General features: G+C 43.6%; 1 protein-coding gene across 1 annotated transcript in view; it reads right to left on the reverse strand.

Annotated features, from left to right (window-relative positions):
• Positions 1 to 14,995, reverse strand: part of ZBTB8B (zinc finger and BTB domain containing 8B) — a 25,897-nt gene extending 10,902 nt beyond the window's left edge. The window contains exons 1-2 of the mRNA XM_004371992.1: positions 14,017 to 14,995; positions 4,749 to 4,927 (exon numbers count right to left, since the gene is read on the reverse strand). Coding sequence (XP_004372049.1) covers positions 4,749 to 4,927; positions 14,017 to 14,995 — 1,158 coding nt within the window. The remainder of the gene's footprint in view (positions 1 to 4,748; positions 4,928 to 14,016) is intronic.
• Positions 14,996 to 24,661: the final 9,666 nt, after the last annotated feature.

Raw genomic sequence — 24,661 nt, forward strand, 5'->3', positions numbered from 1 at the left:
TTTCACCAAAAAAAAAAAAGGGAGAGGGTTGACATGTTGTGGGGTTGTTAACCAATGTCATAAAACAATATGTGTACTACTTTTTCATGAGAAACTATTTGTTCTGTAAGCCTTCACTTGAAGTACAATAAATAAAATAAATAAATAAACAGGAAAAAAAAAAAGAAACCCTTCCCATGGCACTTGCAGTAAAGCCAAAATCCTTACCAAGACACCAATGTTCACTGCAGCATTATTCACAATAGCCAAAAGGTAGAAACAACCCAAGGGTTCATCACAGATGAATAAATAGCCATACAACATAATATTTTCAGCCATAAAGAGGAATGAAGTTCTGATACATGCTACCACATGGACAAACCTTGAAAACATTACGCTAAATGAAATAAGTCAGATGCAAAGGATAAAAATTGTATGCTTCCACTTATACAAAATATCTAGAATAGGTAAATGCAGAGAGACTAAAGTTTATTAGTGGTTACCAGGGGCCCAAGGGAAGGAAAGAATGAGGAGTTACTGCTTAAGGCGTACTAAGTTTCTGTTTCAGGTGATGGAAAACTTTTGGGAATGGACAGTGGCGATGACTGCACAACAGGGTGAATGTAATTAATGTCACTGAATTGTACACATAAAAATGGTTAAAACGGCAATTGTTCTCTTATATATATATATATATTGTTGTTAGGTGCTGTTGAGTCAGTTCCGACTCATAGTGATCCTATGTACAACAGAACGAAACACAACCCGGTCCTGTACCATCCTCACAATTGTTACGCTTGAGCCCATTGTTGCAGCCACTGTGTCAATCCATCTTGTTGAGGGTCTTCCTCTTTTTCACTAACCCCCTCCTTTACCAAGCATGATGTCCTTCTCCAGGGACTGGTCCCTCCTGATAACATGTCCAAAGTATGTGAGACAAAGTCTCGCCATCTTCGCTTCTAAGGAGCATTCTGGCTGTACTTCTTCCAAGGCAGATTTGTTCATTCTTCTGGCAGTCCGTGTTATATTCAATATTCTTCACCAACACCATAATTCAAACACATCAATTTTCTTCGATCTTCTTTATTTATTGTCCAGCTTTCGCATGCATGTGAGGCGATTGAAAATACCATGGCTTGGGTCAGGTGCGCCTTAGTCCTTAAAGTGACATCTTTGCTTTTTAACCCTTTAAAGAGGTCATTTGCAGCAGATTTGCCCAATGCAATGCATCGTTTGATTTCTTGACTGCTGCTTCCATGGGCATTGATTGTGGATCCAAGTAAAATGAAATCCTTGACAACTTCAAGTCTTTTCTCCGTTTATCATGATGTTGCTTATTGGTCCAGTTGTGAAGATTTTTTATTTCTTTATGTTAAGGTGTAATCCATACTGAAGGTTGTAGTCTTTGATATTCATCAGTAAGTGCTTAAGTCCTCTTTGCTTTCAGCAAGCAAGGTTGTGCCATTTGCATATCGCAGGTTGTTAATCTGTCTTTCCCTGATCCTCATGACTTGTTCTTCTTTATATAGTCCACCTTCTCAGGGTATTTGCTCAGCATACAGATTGAATTAGTATGGTGAAAGGATACATCCCTGATGCACACCTTTCTTGACTTTAAACCATGCAGTATCCTCTTGTTCTGTTTGAACAACTGCCTCTTCGTCAATGTACAGGTTCCCCATGAGCACAATTAAGTATTCTGGAATTCCCATTCTTTGTAATATTATCCAAAATTTGTTATGATCCACACAGTCAAATGCCTTTGCATAGTCAATAAAACACAGGTAAACATCTTTCTGGTATTCTCTTTCATCCATGATCCATCTGACATCAGCAATGATATACCTCGTTCCACGTCCTCTTCTGAATCCCACTTGAATTTCTGCCAGTTCTCTGTTGATGTACTGGTACAGCCACTTTTGAATGATCTTCAGCAAAATTTTACTTGTGTGTGATATTAATGATATTATTTGATATATATTTTACTACAATAAATTTTTTTTAACTCTTAAGGTAAAAGAAAGAAACCCTATATCCATTACCAGTCACTACCTGTGGTGAAATGAGTTCCTTTATATGTCCTTTTGCCTTGGTTCTTTGGAAATACAGCTTGAAAGATTTTTCTCCTAAGCCCTAAGGAGTTACCTGTGCACTAGTTTTCACCCTAGAGGGTCTGTTACTTTTGTGCACGTTGATTGCCATTTCCGGGGTCAGGTGTAAACAACTTGAGGTTTGATACTTTCTGTTTGGCAATGGGCTGAAGCCTACCCTGTGATTGCTCTATTTTACACATCTTGCAGGGACTGGTCAATATAGTTATGCAAATGAAGTGACTGTAGCCTAGTATGCAAACAAGGGGCCCTGCAGCAAAGTTGGTGGTGATGACAGAAATCTACTACTAGAAATACAGCCAAGTGAGCTGAACAAAACTGCTATGCTGACTATGAGCTGGGTGGGTTAGCAGTGGAGAGGCCAATGGCAGGGTGGCCAAAGACAGAGAGGCCTGTCCTGAGGGGGCTGAGAAGGGGTCTGCACACTGAGAGGGGGCACGCATGGCAGAGAGAAGGGCCTGCTTGCTTGTGCAGCTGAAAGGAGCTGAGAGAAATGTCCTGAACTGAAGCCTAATCCTGATCCTGAGTTGTAGCCTGTTGATTCTGATCCCTAGTTACCCTGCTACTTCCTTAATAAACCACTTAACTGTAAGTATGGTCTATTAGTTCCACGTGGCCATTGCACTGAATCCGGAAAAGAAGTAGGGAGTGCTGCGGGAGGGACGGCTGGTGTCAGAACTGGTAAAAAGTTTGGAGACTGGACATATGTTTGACCTCCACTTCATGGAAATCAGCTTTAGGCTGATCCTAGTCATTATCCCCCTTGCAGTTAGACAGTATCTGATGCTACTCCTACCATTTCACACCACTCCACACTCCCACGTGCTCCTCCTCTGTTGTTGTTGTTAGTTGCCGTCGAGTCGACTCTGACTCATGACCACCCCACGTCTGCAGAGGAGAACTGCTCCATAGGGTTTTTAAGGCTGTGATCTTTTAGAAGCAGACTGGTAGGCCTGTCTTCCAAGGTGCCTCTGGGTGGGTTCAAACCACCAACCTTTTGGCTAGGAGTCAAGCACTTAACTGTTTGCGCCACCCTGGGGCCCTATCTGGTAACTACTAATCTACTCTCTGTCTTTATAGATCTGCCCATTCCGACATTTCATATAATAGAATCATATAATATGCAGCCTTTGTATCTGGCTTCTTTCACTTAGCATGTTTTCAAGGTTCATCCATGTTGTACCATGTATCAATACTCCATATATTTTTATAGCTGAATAATATTACATTGTATGCACATGCCACATTTTGTTTTCCCATTCATCTGTTGATGGACATTTGGGTTTTGTCTACCTTTTGACTATTATGAATAATGCTGCTATGATCATTCATGTACAAGTTTTTGTGTGAATATATGTTTTCAGTTCTCTTTGATACATATCTAGGAGCAGAATTACTGGGTCAAACGCATATAGTAGCTCTATGTTTAACCTCTCGAGGAACCGCCAAACTATTTCCACAGCAGCTGCACCATTTTACATGCCACCAGAAATCCATGATGTTTCCAATTTCTCCATATTCTCACAAGCATTTTGCTTTTTTTTTTTTAAATTATAGCCATCCTAGTGGATATGAAGGAGTTCCTGGATGGTGCAAACAGTAAGCACCTCAGCTGCTAACCAAAAGGTTGGAGGTTTGAGTCCACCCATAGGCACATCAGAAGAAAGGTCTGGCAATCTACTTCTCCAAAATCAGCCATTGAAAACCCTATGGAGCACAGTTCTACTCTGACACACATAGGGTTGCTATCAGTAGAAATCAACTCAAGGGCAACTGGTTAGCAGGTATGAAGTACCGTTTCATTGTGGTTTTGATTTGCATTTCCCATGACTAATGATGTTGAGCATCTTTTCATCTGCTTACTGACCACTTGTACATCTTTTTTGAGAAATGTCTATCAAATCCTTTGTCTATTTTTTAATTGGGTTATTTGTATGTTTATTGTTCAGTTATAGAGTTCTTCATACATTCTGAATACCAGACCTTATCAGATACATGGTTTGCAAATATATTCTCCCATCCTGTGGGCTGTCTTTCACTTTCTTGATAGTAGTCTTTGAAGTCCAAACCTTTCCTACCTTGGATTTTTCACAGGTAATTACCTTGCTCAAAGATGATTTTAAATGCAACAGCTTTCTAAATGGCCTGAGTGTTTTTTAGCTGGTGGGAATCACCAGCTTACATGGAGGACAGAACCCTAGGGGGGCAGCCAGTGAGAGGGGAGCTCCCCTTGAGCTGGAGCCTTATTTGCTGCCCACAGGTAGCCCTATAAATGGTAGTATCCCCTCCTTCATCCCAGGGTGCTGGGGTTGGGTGGGAAACTGAGGATGCAGCCTACTGTTGGCATGACACTGGTGGGAACAGTCCACAATCCCTTGTCCAAGCCCCATTGTTCTCTGCCTCATAATAATCGTCCTTGACCAGGATCTAAACTTTCTTGACTTTTCCCCTTAGAAAACTAGTCTATTGCCATGGAAGTTTTAACTTTCTCTAAATGCCGCCAACCCAGCTTTAATTAGGTAGCAGAAACATATATTTAAAATTCTTTGAAAATACGCCAGTAGTCAGAGAAGTAAAAGATATGCTGGCTTTACCCTTACATTAGACAGCATCATGAACCGCCCCTGCCACAAGGAAACTGCCAGCTGGGATACTTACACTCAGGGCGTGACTCCTCAGGTGCTCCTGACGAGTGAACCTCTTGCCACAGGTCTCACAGGGGTAGGGCCGCTCACCTGTGTGTGAGCGGATGTGCCGCTTAAGGATGCCCTTCTGTTTGGCAGTGTAAGGGCAGAAAGGACACTTGTGGAGCTTGATGGGGACCACCAACACATCACCTGGGGAACCAAACAAATTGATTTAGCTCTTCTATGAGCAGCGACAACACCACCCTCCAATGGATAGGGTCCGAAGCTGGGGAACTGGACTAGCCCAGATAGAGAGGACATCAACTCCACCTCTGGCTAAAAGGATCTGGTCTGCAAATTCCTACTCTGTCTGGCTCCCAACCAGCCAGAGGGTAACATGGGCTTCTGATACTGCAAGGATATTTGGAAGTTACTTTCAGACATCTTTGACTGTGACCCGCAGTTAGGAACACAGCTTACCCCACAACTTCAGAACACACAAGCCTTCATGTGAATAACTTGAAAAGCTTCACACAACAATACTCACCCTGGTAGTTTCTATTCTATTTGATTTCATTTTAAGAAAATGCTAATACCCCTTGAATGAATCTCAAGACTCTCAAAAGTTTAAAAAACTCTGTGTTAAGATAGATTAGACCTAGGGACCAGGATTCATGCTTTCTTTAACAGAGTTCCTAAGACTATCTTCCACGTGTATGTAGGGTTTGCTATGATGCAGACACCCTAAATTGTTTGGGATTCACACTAATTATATGTATCTGGAATCATCAAATATCTAGGAATTCACTGAAATCTTTTTCCAACTCTTTTTTTTCACTTTGCTCATACAATCTTTAATGTTTCTCTGCTTCAGATATCCCTCTCCGTTTTGTACACCCGGTGAACTCCTATTCATCCTGGACCTTGCTCAGCATTTACCTTTCCTGTGAAATCGTCTCTAAACCGCTAGAGTGAATTTTTTCACTTTTTTGTGATGACTTCCATCACTTTCACCCGCCTGCATGAAAACTGTTTCTTTCAAGTTTCCTGGATATACCCTTACTGTGATATTCCAAGATTTGTTCCCACTATCCATGCCCTTCAGAGCCCTGGTGGTGCAGTGGTTAAGAGCTCGGCTGCTAATCAAAAGGTCAGCAGTTCAACTCCACCAGTGGCTCCTTGGAAACCCTACTGGGCAGTTCTACTCTGTCCTATACGGTTGCTGTGAGTCGGAATCGATTCGATGGCAACAGGTTTATCCATGCCCTTCAGGATTTTACTGACTTGGATCATATCATATCATATCATATCATGAAGGCACTAGTGACTCGGCTTTCTAGGCACAGAAACCTGGGTTCAGGCCCTGGCTCTACCACTTACCAGCTCTGTGACCTTGGACATTTGACATAACTTCTCTGTGCCTTACTCTCCTTATCTGTAAAATAGGGACAATAATAATTCCAACCTTATAGGATTGTGGTAAGGATTAAATGAAATAATACCTGAAACTCTGTTAGCACAACACTTGGCGCATAGTAAGCATTTGTAAATGTCAATCATTTTGTCATCATCATAACCATCTCCCTAGCATTTCTTTACTCATTAGGCAGTCCAGCCTCTTGTAGTCGCTGTCAATAATGGATTTATTTCATTTTCTCCGAACCTTCTCAGGACACCTACCTAGGCTTTGTCTTTCCTGAGGCATTGCAAAAAGTATAGCAAGCTGAATTCCAAGTGAGAACCCGACATCATTTTATATAAGGGTGGAGATTATTCTCTTTGGCTTCTAGTTCCCTTCCTGAGGATGCCTAACATCTTGGATAATCTCTAGTGACTCCAAAATCCGTTTCCTAGGCTGTAAGCAGCAGTTCATAGCTCATCGACGCATATGTATGTTGGACTGTCGTATCTCTCACTGATCACACGGGGGCTAAGATGCCACTTTCCTGCTCACTCCACCAGCATTGTGGAAGCTTCCTGTCATTTGTCCCTATCAGCTTGGCGTCTGCTCCTTTCTTCCCAATTATTTTCAAAAACATTAAGTAAAGTGGGCCCCCTGTTGGTCCTTGGAAGAGGCAACTGTTAATGTATCTCCACTGGAAAAGTATGAATAATCTCACATTTTCCTTTCTCTTTCATGATCTGATTTCCCCAATACAACAGTTCATTTGAATGCATATTACATGCCAGGCACTGTGTCAAGGTTCATCTTTACCAAAACAATTGCTTCCTCCCTCAAGAAGTTAAGCCTAGCAAGGAAGAAAGACATGTAAACAAATTCATACAATATAATGTAATACACGCAAAATTCAAAGTGAAGAAATACAGACACAAAAGTAATTAATTCTCTCTTGGAGTTCAGAGGAGATTTCACAGGAGAAGTGACCTTTGAGGAAGGTTTTAAAGGATGAATAGGAGTTCACAAGGTGTACAAGACAGAGGAAGTTATCTTAGGCAGAGGACCAGAATGTGCTTAGGCATAGAGCTAGATGAGTATAAGGGAGACTGAGGGATGAGACTGAGGAAGGGACAAGAACCAGACTGTGAAGGTCATGTTCATTCATTTATTCAACAAATCTACATAGAGTTTCTACTATGTGTCAGGCTCTGTTCTAGGCCCTGAGGATACACAGTGAACAGAACAGATAAAAATCCCTGTCCTCGTGGAAGTGACATGCTAAGGAGCTTGGACTTTTCACGGTCAGATTTAACTTTTAAAAGATTTCTCTAGGACAGTGTGCAGGAAGGATTCAAGAGAGGCAAGATTAAAGGCAGGAAGTCCAGATGGGAGATGACCACAGTCTGGATGAGAGATGACATGAACTAAAGCTGTGGCCATGGAGGCGAGAGGAAGAGACATCCTAGAGGAGGAGTAAAATTAACAGTACTTGATGACCACATGCAGGGTGGAAGGGAAAGAGAAGATTCTCGATGATGTAAATTCCAGGTTAGCCAACTTGATGGATGATGGTGGAATCAACTGAGGCAGGGAACACAGGAAGAAAAACAGGTTCAAGAGGAAAAGGCAGCTCAGTTTTGATTTTACTGTGTTTGAGGCACATTCTGAGTTTCCACATGGAAATATCCACGTTACATACATAAATCTGGACCATCAGAGTGGTTGCTTTAACTGAGACTAGCTCTCCCCTGAGCACACTGCTTCCCTGCTGCCCTCTCCCACAGCCCTGACACCCTGGGCTAGAGGTGGGTAGGGTCCTCCTTGTGTTTCATTACTACTTCCAGACCTCTGTTTCTCCCTCCTTCCTTAAAAACCCTCAGATCTTTTGAAGCTCATACCATACAATACCACTGCTATCCCTCCTTGTTACAGTCATCCAGGGCCACCCAGGTCACCTCCTCATGCCTTGGAGATTTGATCACATTGCCTTCAAATACAACTCCTGTCATATTTCTTGGTGTGAATATCGAAAAAGGTCCTTCCAATACCCTGACCTCTCTGTTCCTTGACCTCCTCTCCTCCAAAGATCTTGTTCTCTACCCCAACTCAGCCATCCAACCCTAGACCAACAGCTCTCAACTCTGCCTGCATATGAGAATCACCTGGGAAACTTAAAATAGAAACATACTGATGTCCAGTGCCTACCCCAATGGGTGGGGTGGGGCCCAAGTATCATATTTTTAAAACCCCACCACCACCATTTTAATGTTCAGACAGGGATAAGAATTACTGCTCCATACCTTGATATTGCCAATAACTGTATTCCCTGCATAACCCACATTTCAAACACCCCACTTGCCAATCACGATCTCATATCTTTCCAGCTTACTCCCAAAGTGCCCTGTCTCCACTAGGACCCCAAGGTGTGGACTATACTGCCATTTCACTGCCCTTCACCTCCTCATGTCCACATTCCCCTCACTCCCCAGTTTAATCCCTATATCCATCATTTAAATCACTCTCTTGCATACAACCTCAAATGCCTTGGCCCTCTCTTTCTTTCTATCTGTATTCACCTGATTAAACCTAAACTCTGGTTAAATCCAACATACCCAAAACAAGGCAGCTTAACATCACTGGAGAAAAATGCACAACTGTGTGTTCTAGTCTCACTTTAAATCCATGACCGCTAACATCAAAAGAGCCCTTGGTTCTGTCCATTCTATACATTTCCCTGGTTCGTGCAGTCTCCCACTCTTCTCAATAACTATTTTATACTTTCCCTCTCCTCAAACCTCCATCCTCTCCTGGCCCCCTTGTCACTTTCAGCTGCTGTCCTTTCTTATTTCATTGAGAAGGAGGAGCAATCAAGAAGAGAACCTCTACATATGCCCAACCACCCACAACCTCCCGTATGAACCCATATGCTGTGTCTCACTCCTACTCCTATCAACGAACCATCCTTTCTCTCACCCAAGGCCAGGCCAATTCTCCACTTATGCATAGCACTCATCCCTCCTCGCTCCAGCAATTGTCCACTCTCTCTTCCGTCATCAATTATCCCCCTCTTCCCTGGATAATTCCCATCAATAAACAAACATACTGTTATATCGTCCACCTTAATGAAAACCTTGATCTCACATCCCCTTTCAGCACTGACCCATTTCTTTGTTTCTTTTAAAGCAAAACTCCTTGAAAGAGTCATCTACACTCACTATCGTCACATCTATTCCTGCAGTGCCCTTTCCAGTCAGGCTTTTGTTGCCACAACTTCATCGATACTGCTCTTGTCAAGCTCACCAATGACCCATCCATTGCTAAACCTCATGATAAATTCTCAGTTTGCCTAGAAGGAGTGTTGGACATAGCTGGTTTCTCTCCTTTCTTGAAACATTTTCTCCTCTTGGCATCTGAGACTTCATTCTTGTTTGATTCTCTTCCTTCCTCACCGGCTGCCCTTCTCAGTCTCGTTTTCTGGTTTCTCCCTATTTTCCTCACTGCTAAACATTGGTGTTCCCCAGAGACTTAGTCCTTAGATCTCTTATCTTTTCCTTCTAGATCTATAAGCTCACAGGGTAAACATGGTTTTAAATTACATGGCACACTCTTGACTCTGAAATTTATATCTCAGCTCTGACCTCTCCCCAGAACTCCAAACTTATATACGCAGCTGCTTACTGAACATCTCCACTTGGATACCCAATAGGCATTTCAAAGATAACATGTTTAAATCAATTGCTGAGGCTAAAAATCTTAGGCTCATCCTTAACTCCCCTTTCTGTCACACCACTCATCCAAGCCATTAGCAAATCTGATCGGCTCTATCCTTGAGATAAAGAACAGTCCTAATCCAACCATGTCTCACATCTCCACTGCTGGATTCTCTCACCTGGGTTATTGCAGTAGCCTCCTAACCTGCTTCCACCCTTTCCCCCTTTAGTCTATTTTCCACATAATAGCCAGAAGGATTCTTTTAATATATAAGTAATTTCAGTCACTATCTACTGAGCCCCTCCAATGGATTCCCATCTCAGAGTAATATCCAAAGGCCTCCCCATGGCCTTCAAGCCCTACCTGATCCACTCTGCCCTTAACCTCTCCAACCTCATCCCCATCACCATCTGCCTTGCTCACTCCACTCAAGCCATGCCAGCCTCCTTGCTGTTCCTGTTGATCACTCACCAAGCATGACTCTGCACATGGGCCTCTGCACCTTGCTCTTGCCTCCACCTGGAACGTTATTCTCCCTGGTATCTGCACAGTTTGTTCTCTCACTCCCTGGAGGTCTCTGCTCAAAGGCAACTTATTAAAAAGGCCTTCCCTGTAAACACTAAATAAAATAGTCCCCTTCACTCCCTATCCCCTTTCCTCTGTTTCAGGTTTTCCTCCTAAGATGTATCACTATCTGACACATTATATGTTTACTTATTTGTTTACAGTCTATCTCCATACACTAGAATGTTAGCTCCATGATGACAAGGACTGTCTTTTGTTCACTCATTAGCAGTGCCTGGCACAGAGTAAGTGCTTAATAAATATCTGTTAGATGAAGGAATGAATGAACAAATGAACAGACAGAAGTGATGAGATGTCGGACAAGCAAGCCAAGGATGGCACACTGGGTACACTGACATTAAATGACCCATGATGAGGCTGCAAAGGAATGGACAGAAGTAAGAGCAACAGGTACACATGGTGTCAAGAAGGAGAAAGAGAGCAGTCAACTACCAAGAGAGGTCAGGTAAGACAACTCCTGAAAACCACCCATTGGGACGGTTTTAGAAATGTACAGCTGACCTCATGACAGTAGTTTCAGTCGTGTGGAGGGAGTAGAAGCCAGACCACAGTGGGCTGAGAAAAGAGTGAGAAGGAAAATAGTGAAGACAGTCAATGTAGAGGGCTCTTCCAAGAAAAGATGGGAGGTGCTGAAGCTGGGGCTGAGAGGGAAGAGAGCTAACAGGAGGACCTTATGCTTTAGGCAGTGTCTGCTGCTGTCAGGGATGAGCAACATGGTAACCACTGCAGCAGGCTCCCTGCCCTGGTCTCCCATTTCCGGGTCATCTTGTGCTGAGGCCAAATTCATCTCCCTGAAGCACAGATCCTGTCCACTCCTAAGCTCGCAAACTACCAAAAACTCCCCTGTGCCTACAGATAAAACCTAACCTCTTAGCATTTAAGATTTTCTATGATCTGATGTCAGTCTAATTTTCCCTATGTCTCTTCTTCTTACCCTCAAATACCACTTCCATGAAGCCCTCCCTGATGTCCCAGTGGGAAGCCATTTCTTCTTTTGGACTACTATGAAACTCATACTTCTGTCTGAGTACATTTGCAGCTGAGTACATTTCCACAATGTAATATCATTTGCATACATGCTCTATCTATCATCTCTAAGATACTATGAGTTCTTTGAGGGGTGGATCCAGGTCCAACTTATCTCAAGCACAAGGAAGGTACTAAAATATTTGTCAAAAAAATATGAATGACCAAGGAGCCCCTGGGTGGTGCAAACAATTAAGCATTCAGCTACTAACCAAAAGGTTGGTAGTTTGAATCCACCCAGAGTTGCCTCAAAAGAAAGGCCTGGTGATCTACTTCCAAAAGATCACAGCCATTGGGGAAAAAATATATGAATGACCAAACAAATCAACCCCACTCTGTGCCTTAGCACTTGGAGTAAATTTACCTTGTCGCCATAGGAATGGAATCAAAACTTGGCAGGCAACAGACATGTCCAGGTGCCACTGTAGCTGCCTTCCACAACACCCTGCAGTTAGGAATCTGAGTTTACAGACCGATAAAGACCGGGCATGAGTGGGGAGATGGCGTAGAGCTAAATGACTATTTCTTGATACTTATTGTGCTTATAGGCAGAAGGGTTGAAAGACAAAAATCCCTGCACTGTAAACCTCTATCCATTTGTGCTGCCTTCACAATTTGCTTAATGAGTAAAATGAAGACAGCCCAGGGTTCCACTTTTAGCTGTGCCACTTATTTACCAGTTCTGCATTCTTGGGAAATTCGCTTAACTCTAAGGGGTGGTCTCAGTCTCTCCACACTTACTCTGCCAAACTCATGAGATGTTATGAGGGTCTAATGGATGTGAAAGGGCTGTCACAGTCTGTGAAGCGCTATTATGCAAATAGAATAAGGGTTTCAACAAGTTCCCATAACGTTGCTGAAACAACCACTACCTTCCAAATGCTAGTTAAGCCATTGTCTCTGAAGATCAGAAACAGCATTTTCAAGTCTACTTTGAATCGGACATACAGAGTGTTCTTGCTTAAAGAAAAATGAAATTAAAAAGTCCCAACACAGTCATTTAGTAATGAATAAAAGCAGCCAATCTCCCCTTATTTAAAAGACTTTCACTGATCAGCACTGAAGGGTGAGCCATCTAAGATACAACCATTGGTCTCTACGCATCTGGAACAAAAGAGAATGAAGGAAACCAAAGACTCAGAGAAGAAACTAGTCCACAGACCAATAGCCCACATGAACCACAGCCTGAGACCAGAAGAACTAGATGGTGCCCAGCTACCACTACTGTTCTGACCAGGGACACAATAGGTCCTGGATAGAAAGGGAGAAAAATGTAGAACAAAACTCAAATTCTTAAAAAAGGCTAGACTTACTGGACTGATAAGAGACTAGAGGAACGCCTGAGATTACTACCCTAAGATACTCTTTGAATTTGGAACTGAAGCCACTCACAGTGGTCTCACCTTTCATCTAAAAAATAGACTGGCTTATAAAATAAACAAAGCACCCAAGAGGAATGTGCTCCCTTAAATAAGCAATTATATAAGACCAAACGATCAACATTTACCTTAAAACAAAGATGAGAAGCTAAGTAGGGGCAGGGAAGCTAAATTAATCGAAGCAGAACAAACAGAATGGAAGTAGTGAGAATGCTGACACGTTGTGAAGAATGTAACCGATGTCATGGAACAATTTGTGTGAAAATTCTTAAATGGGAACCTAATCTGCTATGTAAACTTTCACCTAAAACACAATATTTTTTAAAAATATTGAAGGGTGAACTAGAAATGTTCTGATTCATTAGTTTCTTGGCTTGAAGCTCTGGAAGCCACGGGGTACTTTCATTAGTAAGATGGCAGCCAAGTTTATCTCTGTCTCCTACAAGACACCTTATAACACATTTATCTTACCTGTTAAGAAAAGTTAACAAATGTTAAACTCGTCTCTCAAAACTGTCTAGGGAAACAATCAATTTCTCTTAAAACACAAAAGCCTACCAAAGGATGTAAGAAATTTACTCACATGAAGCCAAATGCCATCTAACTCTAAAATATTTTCAAGTAGATAGCACCATCAACCACAATACATTCACTGAGTGCCTACTGTGTGCCAGGCACCATGACAGAGAGAGAAGTATAAATGTCTTATGTGTATAGAATACATTATCGTATGTGAGAAAATATTCTGAAAAGCTTCTCATTTGGTCCTCATAACAACCCTGTGTAAAACGCAAGGCAGGAGTGATTATCCCAATTTTACAGAAGACGATAAAGGCTCAAAGAGATTCAATGACTTAACCAAGGTTCCACTGCTGGTTAGTGGAAGACAGTGGGATACTTTCCATAAATCTAAACTGTCTTTAACATGCTTATACTCTAGTTGTAGAGGTAAAACACAAACATACATATGAGGAAACAATGCCCTGCACACAGCAGGTGCTCCATTAATACTTATTGGTGGTGGTAATGGAAAGGGTGGTGGCGATAATGGTGGTGGTAGTAGTGATGATGGCGGTGGTGATGATGGTGAAGATGACAGTAGTGACAATGATCATGATGATGGAGCATACAGAGCACAAATGGTGCGTGCTAAATGCCCAGCACAGATGATGGATGCTGATGGTGCTGGCTGAGCTCACCTGAGTCCTCTCCATACCAGTCAGTCTGGACATCCATCATGGAACTCATGGCTACTCCCACACAATCTGGTCTTGCCTCCAAAGTTGGAGAAAAGTGATGGTCTGCATCGTCTTTGCTCTGGACGGCACTGTTGCGCAAGAGTGCCTCCAGGAACTGCTTTACGTGGTAGTTACTATAAGCTAAGTCAACGGCCTGGCCACTGGGCAAGCCTTCCTCCATTTGAGCCAGGCTCAGTGGGGTAGCATACTGCTGCAGCTGTTCACCAACCTCCACCTCCACTTCATCAGCATCAAACTCCACTTTGGGCTCTATCCGTTTGGATAGAATAGGGAGGTTACTGTCAGTTGAGCCACCACCCTGGTTGTCTTTTGCCACCAGTTCCAAGGGGTGGCAGCCTCCACAGTCACCGCAAGGGGACTCTCTTGGACAGTCCACATTGTCTTCTCCCTCGGCTGGAGAGGAGACCAAGCTCTTAGTACCATAGAAGGTTACTTCCCTGCCTGAACTGGGGCTTCCACTGTCAACCTGATGAGCAGCTGCTGCAGCTGCTGCTGCTGCTGCTGCCATCGCTGCAGCCACAGCAGCCTCCTTCTCCATCTTTCGGCAAATATCAAGGGATGACCTAATGTACGTCTTGCAGAAGTTCACCACGTCGTTCATCTGCAGGTAGCTGGCAGCTGACATAACTTCAATTACATTCTCGCCACACAAATCCAACTTTCCAGAATAAAGAAAGTCTAAGATGGTGGAAAAGGCATCGGAGGTGACAATATCCAAGGAGGCAGTGCTGTGCCGCCCACTGTCTTGGATATAGTGAATAAGCAGGGCTCGGAAGTAGCCGCTGTTGGCAAATAAAATGTTCCTGTGGGCCTTGAAGATCCGCCCCTCCACAATGATGCTGCAGTCACAGAAAAAGTCCCTCTTGCGCTGCTCATTCAACTCCCCCAAGAGCTTGGCATAATAGGATTGCATCTCCATTTCTCCACCAGCTGCTGCTGCTCTGGAGTAGCCTCTATCTCTGTCAAGATTTTTTTTTTTAAAGTTAATACAAAAATCTCCACCTTACAAATAAGATGTTGGTTTTTAATTTTTTATTTCTTTCAAAACCTCGTTCAATAGTATTCTTATGATATGGGGTGCTTTGGATCTATCAAAAAGCAGAGTCCCAACCCACCTGGAGCAAAGAAGAATGAAGAATACCAAAGACACAAGGAAAATATTAGCCCAAGAGACAGAAAGGGCCACATAAACCAGAGACTCCATCAGCCTGAGACCAGAAGAACTAGATGGTGCCTGGCTACCACCAATGACCGCCCTGACAGGGAATATAACAGGGAGTCCCTGATGGAGCAGGAGGAAAGTGGGGTGCAGAACTCAAATTCTAGTGAAAAGACCAGACTTAATGGTCTGACTGAGACTGGAGGAACCCTAGAAAACATGGTCCCCAGATTCTCTGTTGCCCAGAACTGAAACCATTCCCAAAGCCAACTCTTCAGAAAAAGATTAGACTGGACTGTAAGACATAAAATGATACCCGTGAAGAGAGTGCTTCTTAGCTCAAGTAGATACATGAGACTAATGGGCAGCTCCTGGCCAGAGATGAGATGAAAAGGCAAAAAGGGACAGGAGCTGGTTGAATGGACACGGGAAATTGGTGTGCTGTCACATCATAGGGAGAGCAACTAGGGTCATATAACAATGTGTGTATAAATTTTTGTATGAGAAACTAACTGGAACTGTAAACTTCACTTAAAGCATAATTTTACAAAAATCAGAAGTTATCCAACTAAGTTAATTCGTGAAAAGCAACAAAAATAGGGGTCCTGGTGGCACAGTGATTAAAGCACTCACCTGCAAACCAAAAGGTCGGCAGTTAGAACCCACTAGCCACTCTGCAGGAGAAAGACGTGGCAGTCTGCTTCAGTAAAGATTACAGCCTTGGAAACCCTATGGGGGCAGTTCTACTCTGTCCTATAGGGTCACTATGAATCAGAATTGACTCAATGGCAATGCGATATGGTTTTTATGGTTAACTGTATGTGGGCACAGTACTTAGTTTTACATGGATTATTTCAATGAATTCTTATAAAAGCTTTAAGAGTAAGTATGCATATTATCCCCATACTTAAGGAAATTAAGACTCAGAGAGGGTAGGAGATAACCCAGCTGGTAACAGGGCCAGGTTTCAAATCAGAGTCCAGAGTCCATCCTTTCTATATTCTATTTTCTTCAAGGCTCAAAATATAGACAACGCTCAAATCTAAAAATTACAGTTAGGTTTCCAGTGTCCCAATTTGGAACTTTGTTGTGTTAGTTGCTGTCGGTTTGATTCTGACTCATGGTGACCCCATGTATACAGAGTAGAACTGCTCCATAGGGTTTTCAAGGCTGTGCTTTCGGAAGCAGATCGCCTGTTTTCCAAGGCACCTCCGGGTGGGTTTGAACAGCCAACCTTTCAGCTAGTAGTCAAGCGCTTAACCATTTGTGCCACCTAGGGACTCCTAATTTGAAACTTGGAGACTGGCAAGTAATAGCCTCAGCTGTCAGAACTTTTGGTTCTTAGCATTCTAGTGCCCTTTTTGGCCTTGATGGAACCACCCATCCCCCATTCCCAGCCAATATGCTTTGCATAAAGCTGGCTCCATCCCTAGGCTCTGGATGTATAAGATGTAATGTAAACTGTACCCACCCTCTGACCATAGTGATTAGCTCAGAGATGGCCATGTGACTGGGTCAGAGCCAATGTGAAGCAATAAAATGTTTTCTGGGGTTTCTGAAAGAGCACACTCTCTGCTCTGTGGGCGTGTGGGGTGTGAGGAGGGATACTGCTGCCATACCACCAGGGGAACCAGCCTAACAAAGATGACAGGCCAGCTGAGGCAGGTCCAACAGATGGATCCTGGAGATGCCATCTGAGCCCCAACTCAAGCAGTGCCAGAAGCTAATTAAGTCCCTTCTTGCTTTAGCTGGTCTGAATTGGGTTTTCTATCACTTGCACCAGAGTGTCTCCTAACTGGTTGACTGCACTACCCGTGGTTCACTCCTATGTATTATTTCTGTACTGGCCCTTCTCTGTTGGTGGTTCACAAGTCCTCTGATGACAACAAACCACCCCATCATATTCAATCTGATATCCTCCACAGCACCTGTCAGAGTACTTTGGACATATAGGTTTGCTAATAAGAAGGAATACAGTACTCCTTTCTTAATTGCTAAATATAACAAGTATAAATCAAGTTAAAAATCCTCCTCCTGGCTGACCTTCTTCCTGAAGGTCTCCCCTCCGTCTTTTCCCATCATACAAGCCACACAATCATCCACCATCTACCACTTTTACTTGCTGACCCATTGAGCCCGGAAAAGGTCCTACAACCAAGTACATCATCTCCCTCTATTGGAATCACAAAAGGTCTAGTTAGAGGTGCCAACCACTACTAACAACTCTTTAACCACTCTTCCTTTCCACAAAGTGGGCACAATAATACCTCACCCAATCAGAAAAACTCAGAAAAAAAGAAAAGGCCCCTCCACTAGCAAAACAGACTGCCCAAGGCCTATACACCTACTGCACAGATTTTACTCATAAAGAGCCAGCATAGCCTTATTAAATGATCATTTACACCTCTTTCACACATTTATAACTAGCCATGCAATAAGTTTAGAAACTAGAGAACCAAATAGGAAGAGAAGCAGAGAGGAAGGAGCCTTTATAAGCAAATAAACCGAGAAACTTAAAAATGAGAACTGACAGCTAGGAAAAAGTTAAAAAGTTATAAAAAGTAGACCTAAGAATTTTTTTCAAATTATCAGCCTGAAGCCATTTAGCTAAGGGGATTAAAAGGGCCTCAAAATGGCCCAAGGGCATCACTAAATTATAGCCCAAGGCAATGTCTGATGTTCCTATGTGTGTGCCTAAGGCATCAAGAAGATTCTTATATTTTTATATTCATTTTAAACTCAAATAAGTTATGTCATAATTTTGAGAATTTTCTCATCCAAAGTAGTTAAAACTAACATTTTGGTTCCAAAAGGAGAATTGTCAGATATCTGAAAAATTCTACTATCTCAAATAAATCAATCCTGAAAGTCTTCACAGGGCTGAGGTTTCAGTTATTCAAACCTCTTCCCACTGTTCAAACCGAGACTTCTCAGCAGTTCCTGCTACTGCCTATGAGAATCAAAATATTAAGATAAAAATAAGATACAGAAAAATGCTACATTTTAAATATTACATTTTATTCTTCCTCAGAACTGACAGGAGACCTATCAGATTGGTAAACATTTTTCAATGTATTAATAGCAAGGGTCGGTGGGAGTGTAATTTGGAATACCATTTTGGAGGATAATTTGGCAATACTTAACAAACTTAAAATGCACACACGTTTTGTCCCAAAATGTCATTGCTAAAAATGTACTGTTTGGGGTATATTCACAAAAACACTTCAAAATATGTTTAGAGATATCCATTGCACCAGATTTTTGTACAAGCACAAAAGTAGAAACAATCTGAATGGACATCAATAGGGGATTAGTGAAATCACTTATAATACAATCACAGTGGGACACTATGCAACCATGTTTTTAATGAGCTAGAGTTGTGTATATTGATATGAAAAGGTCATCAAGATATAGTAAGAGAAAAGGGCAAGCTGTAAAACAAAACATATAGTCTGATCCCACCTGTACATGTGCTTTTGCTGCTATATGCATTTTTTTTCCTGGAAGGTTACAGAAGAGTTAATAGCAGTTATCGTTGGGGAGAACAGTTTTCTCTAGACTACTAACCTAAAGATTGGCAGTTGAACCCAACCAGTGACTCTGCCAAAGAAAGGCCTGTTGATCTGCTTCCATAAAGATTACAGCCAAGAAAACCCTACGGAGCAGTTCTACTCTGTAACACATGGGGTTGCCTTAAGTCAGAATCGACTCCAAGGCAACGGGTTTTGTTTGTTTGTTTTACCCTTGGGGAGAGGGATTAGGGGTAAGAGGTGGATAGAGGGATCTTCACTTTTCATTTTAAACCTTTCTGTACTGTTTAGAATGTTTTACCATGTGCACGTATTGCTTTTTTTTTTTTTTTTAAACTAAGAAAAACAAGGGGGAGGGGAGGACGGCGCGGGCAGGAGTTGATAAACCAGAGAGAAAAACATACAAGCACACACACTTCTTAACTTCTAGAATGGTCTGGTCTACAAGGCCGCCTCTAGGGGCGCTTACACCTTTCACTGGAAGATGCTCCTTTCTAGCAATAGTACCCAAAACCCATTTTCTCTGGCTTTCTCTGCAAATATCCTAGATTCTATAGGGTCATGAAAACACTCCCTGACTTTGTGAAACAGTCCATCCACATACTTTCTTCAAACCTTTCTCCAATGCTACACTTGGCATATCCTATGAAAATATTTATTCCTATCAACCCCAATTGCCTTCTGTATTCTGCATCCCTGGGACATCCTGAGGATCACTACTTCTCCCAGAAAAGAAGCTCTCAGCATCTACCGCTCTTAGAAGCACAATTATCAACACCCTGGCAGGGGCCATCCCAACCTCTCCAATTCAATTCAACACTTACTGGCCACAAACAATGCTGACACATGGAGGATGCCAGGAATAGAAAAAGGAACAAACATGGTCCCTGTCCTCCAGGAGAGGGCAAATGCCAACACCACCATCTGCAATACAAACTCCCACATTCTCCTGAGGGATCCTAGCCAGATGGAGGGATTGTCATCATTTAGGCGCCAAAAGCAGCCTTGAATTCCACCCAGTGACTTTCTGACGAGACTCCTCCTGTCCCACCAAGCAGAGAATAATAAAAACCTGCTCCTCAATCGCTAGCATTTCCTGAGCACCACTCTTTCGGAAGCACTGTACAAAGTACTTCACAGGCATCAATTAATTTTAACCTTACAATAACCCAGAGAAGTAGGTACTATCATTACCTGCTCTTTTTCAGAGAAAACTGAAGTTCGAAGATAAGAGATAAGACGCCCAAGCTAGGATTGGAACCGAGATTGGTGTGATGACAGAGCTGGCACCCTTAACCACTACGCGAAGCCGTCTCCCAAAGCCTCCAGGACACAGTGCCAATGCTGGGGAAGTCACCCCTTTCCCCAACGCACGGAGAGGAGGGGAATCGTTACGGGAGAAGAGTTTCTATTTCTACAGAAAGAATTTCAGGGCCAGTTGCATCTTTGGTTTACCCGCTAAATTGCTGGAAACACAAGGAGAGCCAGACGACCGTGCGGGGGCCACCAAATCAACTACGAGCACGGCTCGCGGTTCCCGGGGGTGGGGCTTGAGGCCTTGTCCCTCCCGTGGCCTCCCGCGGACAAAGTGACCATTGCTGTGGTGGGCACTGCCCCAGTCTGGCCGCGCCCTCGTGCCCCAGGTACCGTCGGAACGAGCCGCACCCCTGACCACCCGGCTGGACGACTCGGGGGCAGCCCAGTGTCAGTGAAGTTGGGGGATGAAGGCATCTGCCGCCGCGCCCGCCCCCCCCCCCATGATGGGAGGGAGGGAGGGGGTCGGTCATTGCGCCGGGATTTGCGCGGTGGGGGTCCCAACCGTAGCCTGGGTCCAGCGGTCCGAAGGAGGCCGACCGAGAAGAGGCATCCCTGCCCGCTGCCCCTCGGGTCGGCCTCCCGGGGTGCCCTTAACCCACTGCAAGCCAAGAAAAACAGCAGCGCAAAGCCGAATCACAGCTCTCACCTTCCAGCCGGCCCTAGCTGCGCCGCTACCGATCTACGCGCACTGACACGCCCCCCTTTCATTTACCTGCTGCCCCGAACCTCCGGTGAGAGGCGGGGCACCTGACCAATCATAGAGGCTTTCGGGTTCAGGAAGGCGGGAGCTTCGGTTAGCAGATTAGTCAATGGCGCTGGCGCCCCCTCTGGAGGATGCGCTCTGACCTGTGCTTGCGAGGTGATGGGAGTTGTGGTCTCAGCGTTGGTTCTATGGGCAATCATACTGTGGACAAAACTACAAGTACCAAGATGCTAAAAAGGGGCACAGACCAACAAAAACCAAACCCAAACCGTTGCCTTGAAGTCTATTCCAACTCCTAGTGACCCTATAGGACAGAGGAGAACTGCCCTCATAGGGTTTCCAGGGCTGTAAATCTTTATGGAAGCGGGCTACCACATCGTTGTCCCAAAGAGAGGCTGGTGGGTTGAACCGGCGAGCTTTCTGTTAGCAGCCAAGCGCTTTACCACTGCGTGGCCAGTGCTCCTTGGAGACAGACCAGTGTTTGTAAAACGCTGAATCTCAGTTCGGTCTTTTGAGGGACCTGAGAAATTCCTAGTCTTTTTGTCGGGAGAGCGAAAAACACGTCACGAATATTAATGCAGCCTTGAGAATGAGGGTCTATGATTTGTCAGCCCGCACACATCTACCTGCCAGCGATCTCCGCAGAAATCTGGAAATGAGTGAAATGATTTCATCTACTCAACAGGTTTGTATTGAACACTCGCAATACACCTTCACTGAATAGTGGTTAACAAAAGATAAAAAATACGACTCTGTTCCCTTGAAAGGCTTTCAGGTTCATATATACGGAAGGTAAATAGTAAAATAAAATAAAAAAATCAAGGTGCTAAGTAACAGTACAAGCACGTTCTGGGAAGCTGTGAACAAGATAAACTTGGTTACAGCTTTAGTTCTAATGGGGGGTGGGGGTGAGGGACACGGCCTGTAAAACAAACAAAAAAAGAAAATAGATGAAGTGCACTCAGAGAATTAAAACAGTGTAGTGCAATAGAGAGTGATCCGGTGGTTTCTTTAGACTGTGGGTCAGGGACGGCCTCTCTGAGTTGGTGACGTTTGAAAAGGAACGGAGTTTTTAATTCTCGTGGAATCCAGATTTATGGATTCCATGGAGGTTGAAACGCCCTACCCAAACTATCGCCCCGAGATAATCTTTGAACCTTAAGGGTTCATAGCCAGTGTAACAGCTTCGGGAATGCTCTGCTCCCAGGTGACTCTGTTTTTCTCTGCCATCCCAGGTCTTAGCACGTAGCTCTCCCAGCTGAAATTTTCTCAGTTAACCAGTCCAGCCAAGCCCTTAGCTAGCAGCCTCTGAGTTGCAGCTTTTTTTTTTAAACCAGGCCTGGAAGGGGCCTCCATATCCCAAAGGACGGGCAGGCCCATTTCAGCGCCTGTCAACCAGCCATTTATATATCAGGATCCTCATCAGTTATAAGGCGGGGCCCTCCCTCACCAGACCAGAGTTCAACCAATCCTCAATTACCCTTGAAGTGTCAATCAACTCAAGTCTTGTACAAAAGATTTTTTGGCGGCAGAGACTGGCTCCTCCTCTGAGCAAAAGTAACGAGCCTCTGGAGTAGAAGGCAACTGGGAGGTCCCCCAAGTTGCTTCTCCAAAGAACTAGGGCAAAGGTAGCCATTCCTCTGGGGTTAAGGGAAAAAATCTCCGCAGCTGTTTTTCCAAGGCAAAAGGCCACTTAAAGGAACTTAACTGCACCACAGAGAGAGGACTGGCTCCAACACTTTCTTAAGCATTTTCCAACTTCTCTGCCAGCCCTCAGGAGGGCGCTCACCTATTGTTTCCAGGATCCTCAAGGCGGTGGCCATTAAATTAAGGGATGGGGCCAGCAGTAAAAAGCCAACAATTCTCGGATTTAAAAACCTTATCTAGAGGAGATTTTTGGCTGTAGCTGTTTATACACAGAAGCAAATTTACAGAAAGCAAAGAGACTACAAGTCTACTAAGTTTTTTAGGTGACTGTATTGCCAAAAAGGGCCTTGGAGGCTGTTGTAGGGGAAAAACATCACAAAGTTGAGTAAAGCAAAAAGAGTTTTATTTGGCATATATTCAAAAGGACAAAAGTGGGAAATGGACAACCATGCTGCCAGAGCCATGTCTGCCCGAGTCCAAGAAAATATCAGAACAGACAACCAGACAAGCATGCTGCTAGATCCATGTCTGCCCAAGTCCAAAGAATATTACAGAATAGGCAAGAATGGGAAAATGGACAAGCATGCTGCCACAGCCATGTCTGCCCGAGTCCGAAGACCAGTTACAGAGCCATCAGTATATATTAACATTTCAAATGGGCAAAACCATTGAAAGCTTCACCTTTTCACAGATTGGCTAGAAACTGTGATCCTACATTTTGAATCATCTTTCTTAACAATCATTGGTACAGGTTTTAGTAATGACAATCAGGAGGGTCTTCATTGGTCCAACAAATTTCTATTTACTAAATGCTAATAGAAAAAGATAAGAGTGAGAAGTCTTTTGTGTTCTTTTTGATTGGCTTTATGTGACAGTTTCCCTAAGAGATATTTTCCAAGATTATCTTAGCTATTTTCTTTATCCCTCACAGCCCAGTTGATGTGTCCTTGTGAGTCCTTGTGAGCCCTTGTGAGCCCAGCTCCAGCTGCGTCACATTCTCTATGCTCAAGGAGAGGGAATAATAATTCCCGTATTATTTCCTAAATCATGGCACAGTGGTTAAGAACTTGGCTAAACAAAAAGTCAGCAGTTCAAATCTACCAGAGCTGCTCCTTGGAAACCCTATGGGGCAAGTGCTACTCTGTCCTTTAGGGTCGCTATGTGTCAGAATCGACTCAGTGGCAATGAGTTTGGGTTTCTGTTTTGTTTTGTTTTTTCATATAGCCAAAAGGAGCCCTGGTGGCACGGCGGTTAAGCACTCGGCTGCTAACCAAAAGGCCAGCACTTAGAACCCACCAGCAGCTCCATGTGAAAAAGATGTGGCAGTCTGCTTCCATAAAGATTTATAGCCTTAGAAACCCTATGGGGCAGTTCTGTTCTGTTCTGTAGGGTTGCTATGAGTTGTAATCCACTCCAAGGCAGCGGTTTTTTGAGTTTGCCGTATATTGCCAAATAACACTCAGAGCCTGGCTGGTGAAAGCCTGTGACTATTCAACCTTGAAGATGTCACCTTGAAGACTAAGGTGCACCTGATCCAAGCCATGGTGTTTTCAATCACCTCATATGCATGAAAAAGCTGGACAATGAGTAAGGAAGACCGAAGAAGAATTGATGCCTTTGAATTGTGGTGTTGGCGAAGAATATTGAATGTACCATGGACTGCCAAAAGAACAAACAGATCTGTCTTGGAAGAAGTACAACTAGAATGCTCCTTAGAAGAAAGGATGACAAGACTACGTCTCACATACTTTGGACATGTTATCAGGAGAGTTCAGTCCCTGGAGAAGGACATCACACTTGGTAAAGTAGAGGGTCAACAAAAAAGAGGAAGACCCTCAACGGGATGGATTGACACAGTGGCTGCAAGAGTGGGCTCATCAAGCATAGCAGCGATTGTGGGGATGGCACAGGACTGGGCAGTGTTCCATTCTGTTGTGTATGGGGTCACTATGAGTCGGAACCAACTCGGCAGCACCTAACAACAACGATTCCACCTTTAAGGCCATTCCTGGGTCCCTGAATCCACACCAACAGGAAGTAGGCTGGGCTAGTGTATCAATCAGGATCCAATCAGGAGACAGAAACTACATTCATTATTCTAAGAAAGAGGATTTAATATAAATAACTGTTAACCAGGTGTGTCATGGATTGAATTGTGTCCACCAAAATTATGTGTATCAATTTGGCTAGGCCATGATTCCCAGTATTGTGTGATTGTCCACCATTCTG

Source organism: Trichechus manatus, unplaced genomic scaffold, assembly GCF_000243295.1.
Source record: "Trichechus manatus latirostris isolate Lorelei unplaced genomic scaffold, TriManLat1.0 scaffold00015, whole genome shotgun sequence".
In the NCBI taxonomy this organism is placed as follows: domain Eukaryota; kingdom Metazoa; phylum Chordata; class Mammalia; order Sirenia; family Trichechidae; genus Trichechus; species Trichechus manatus.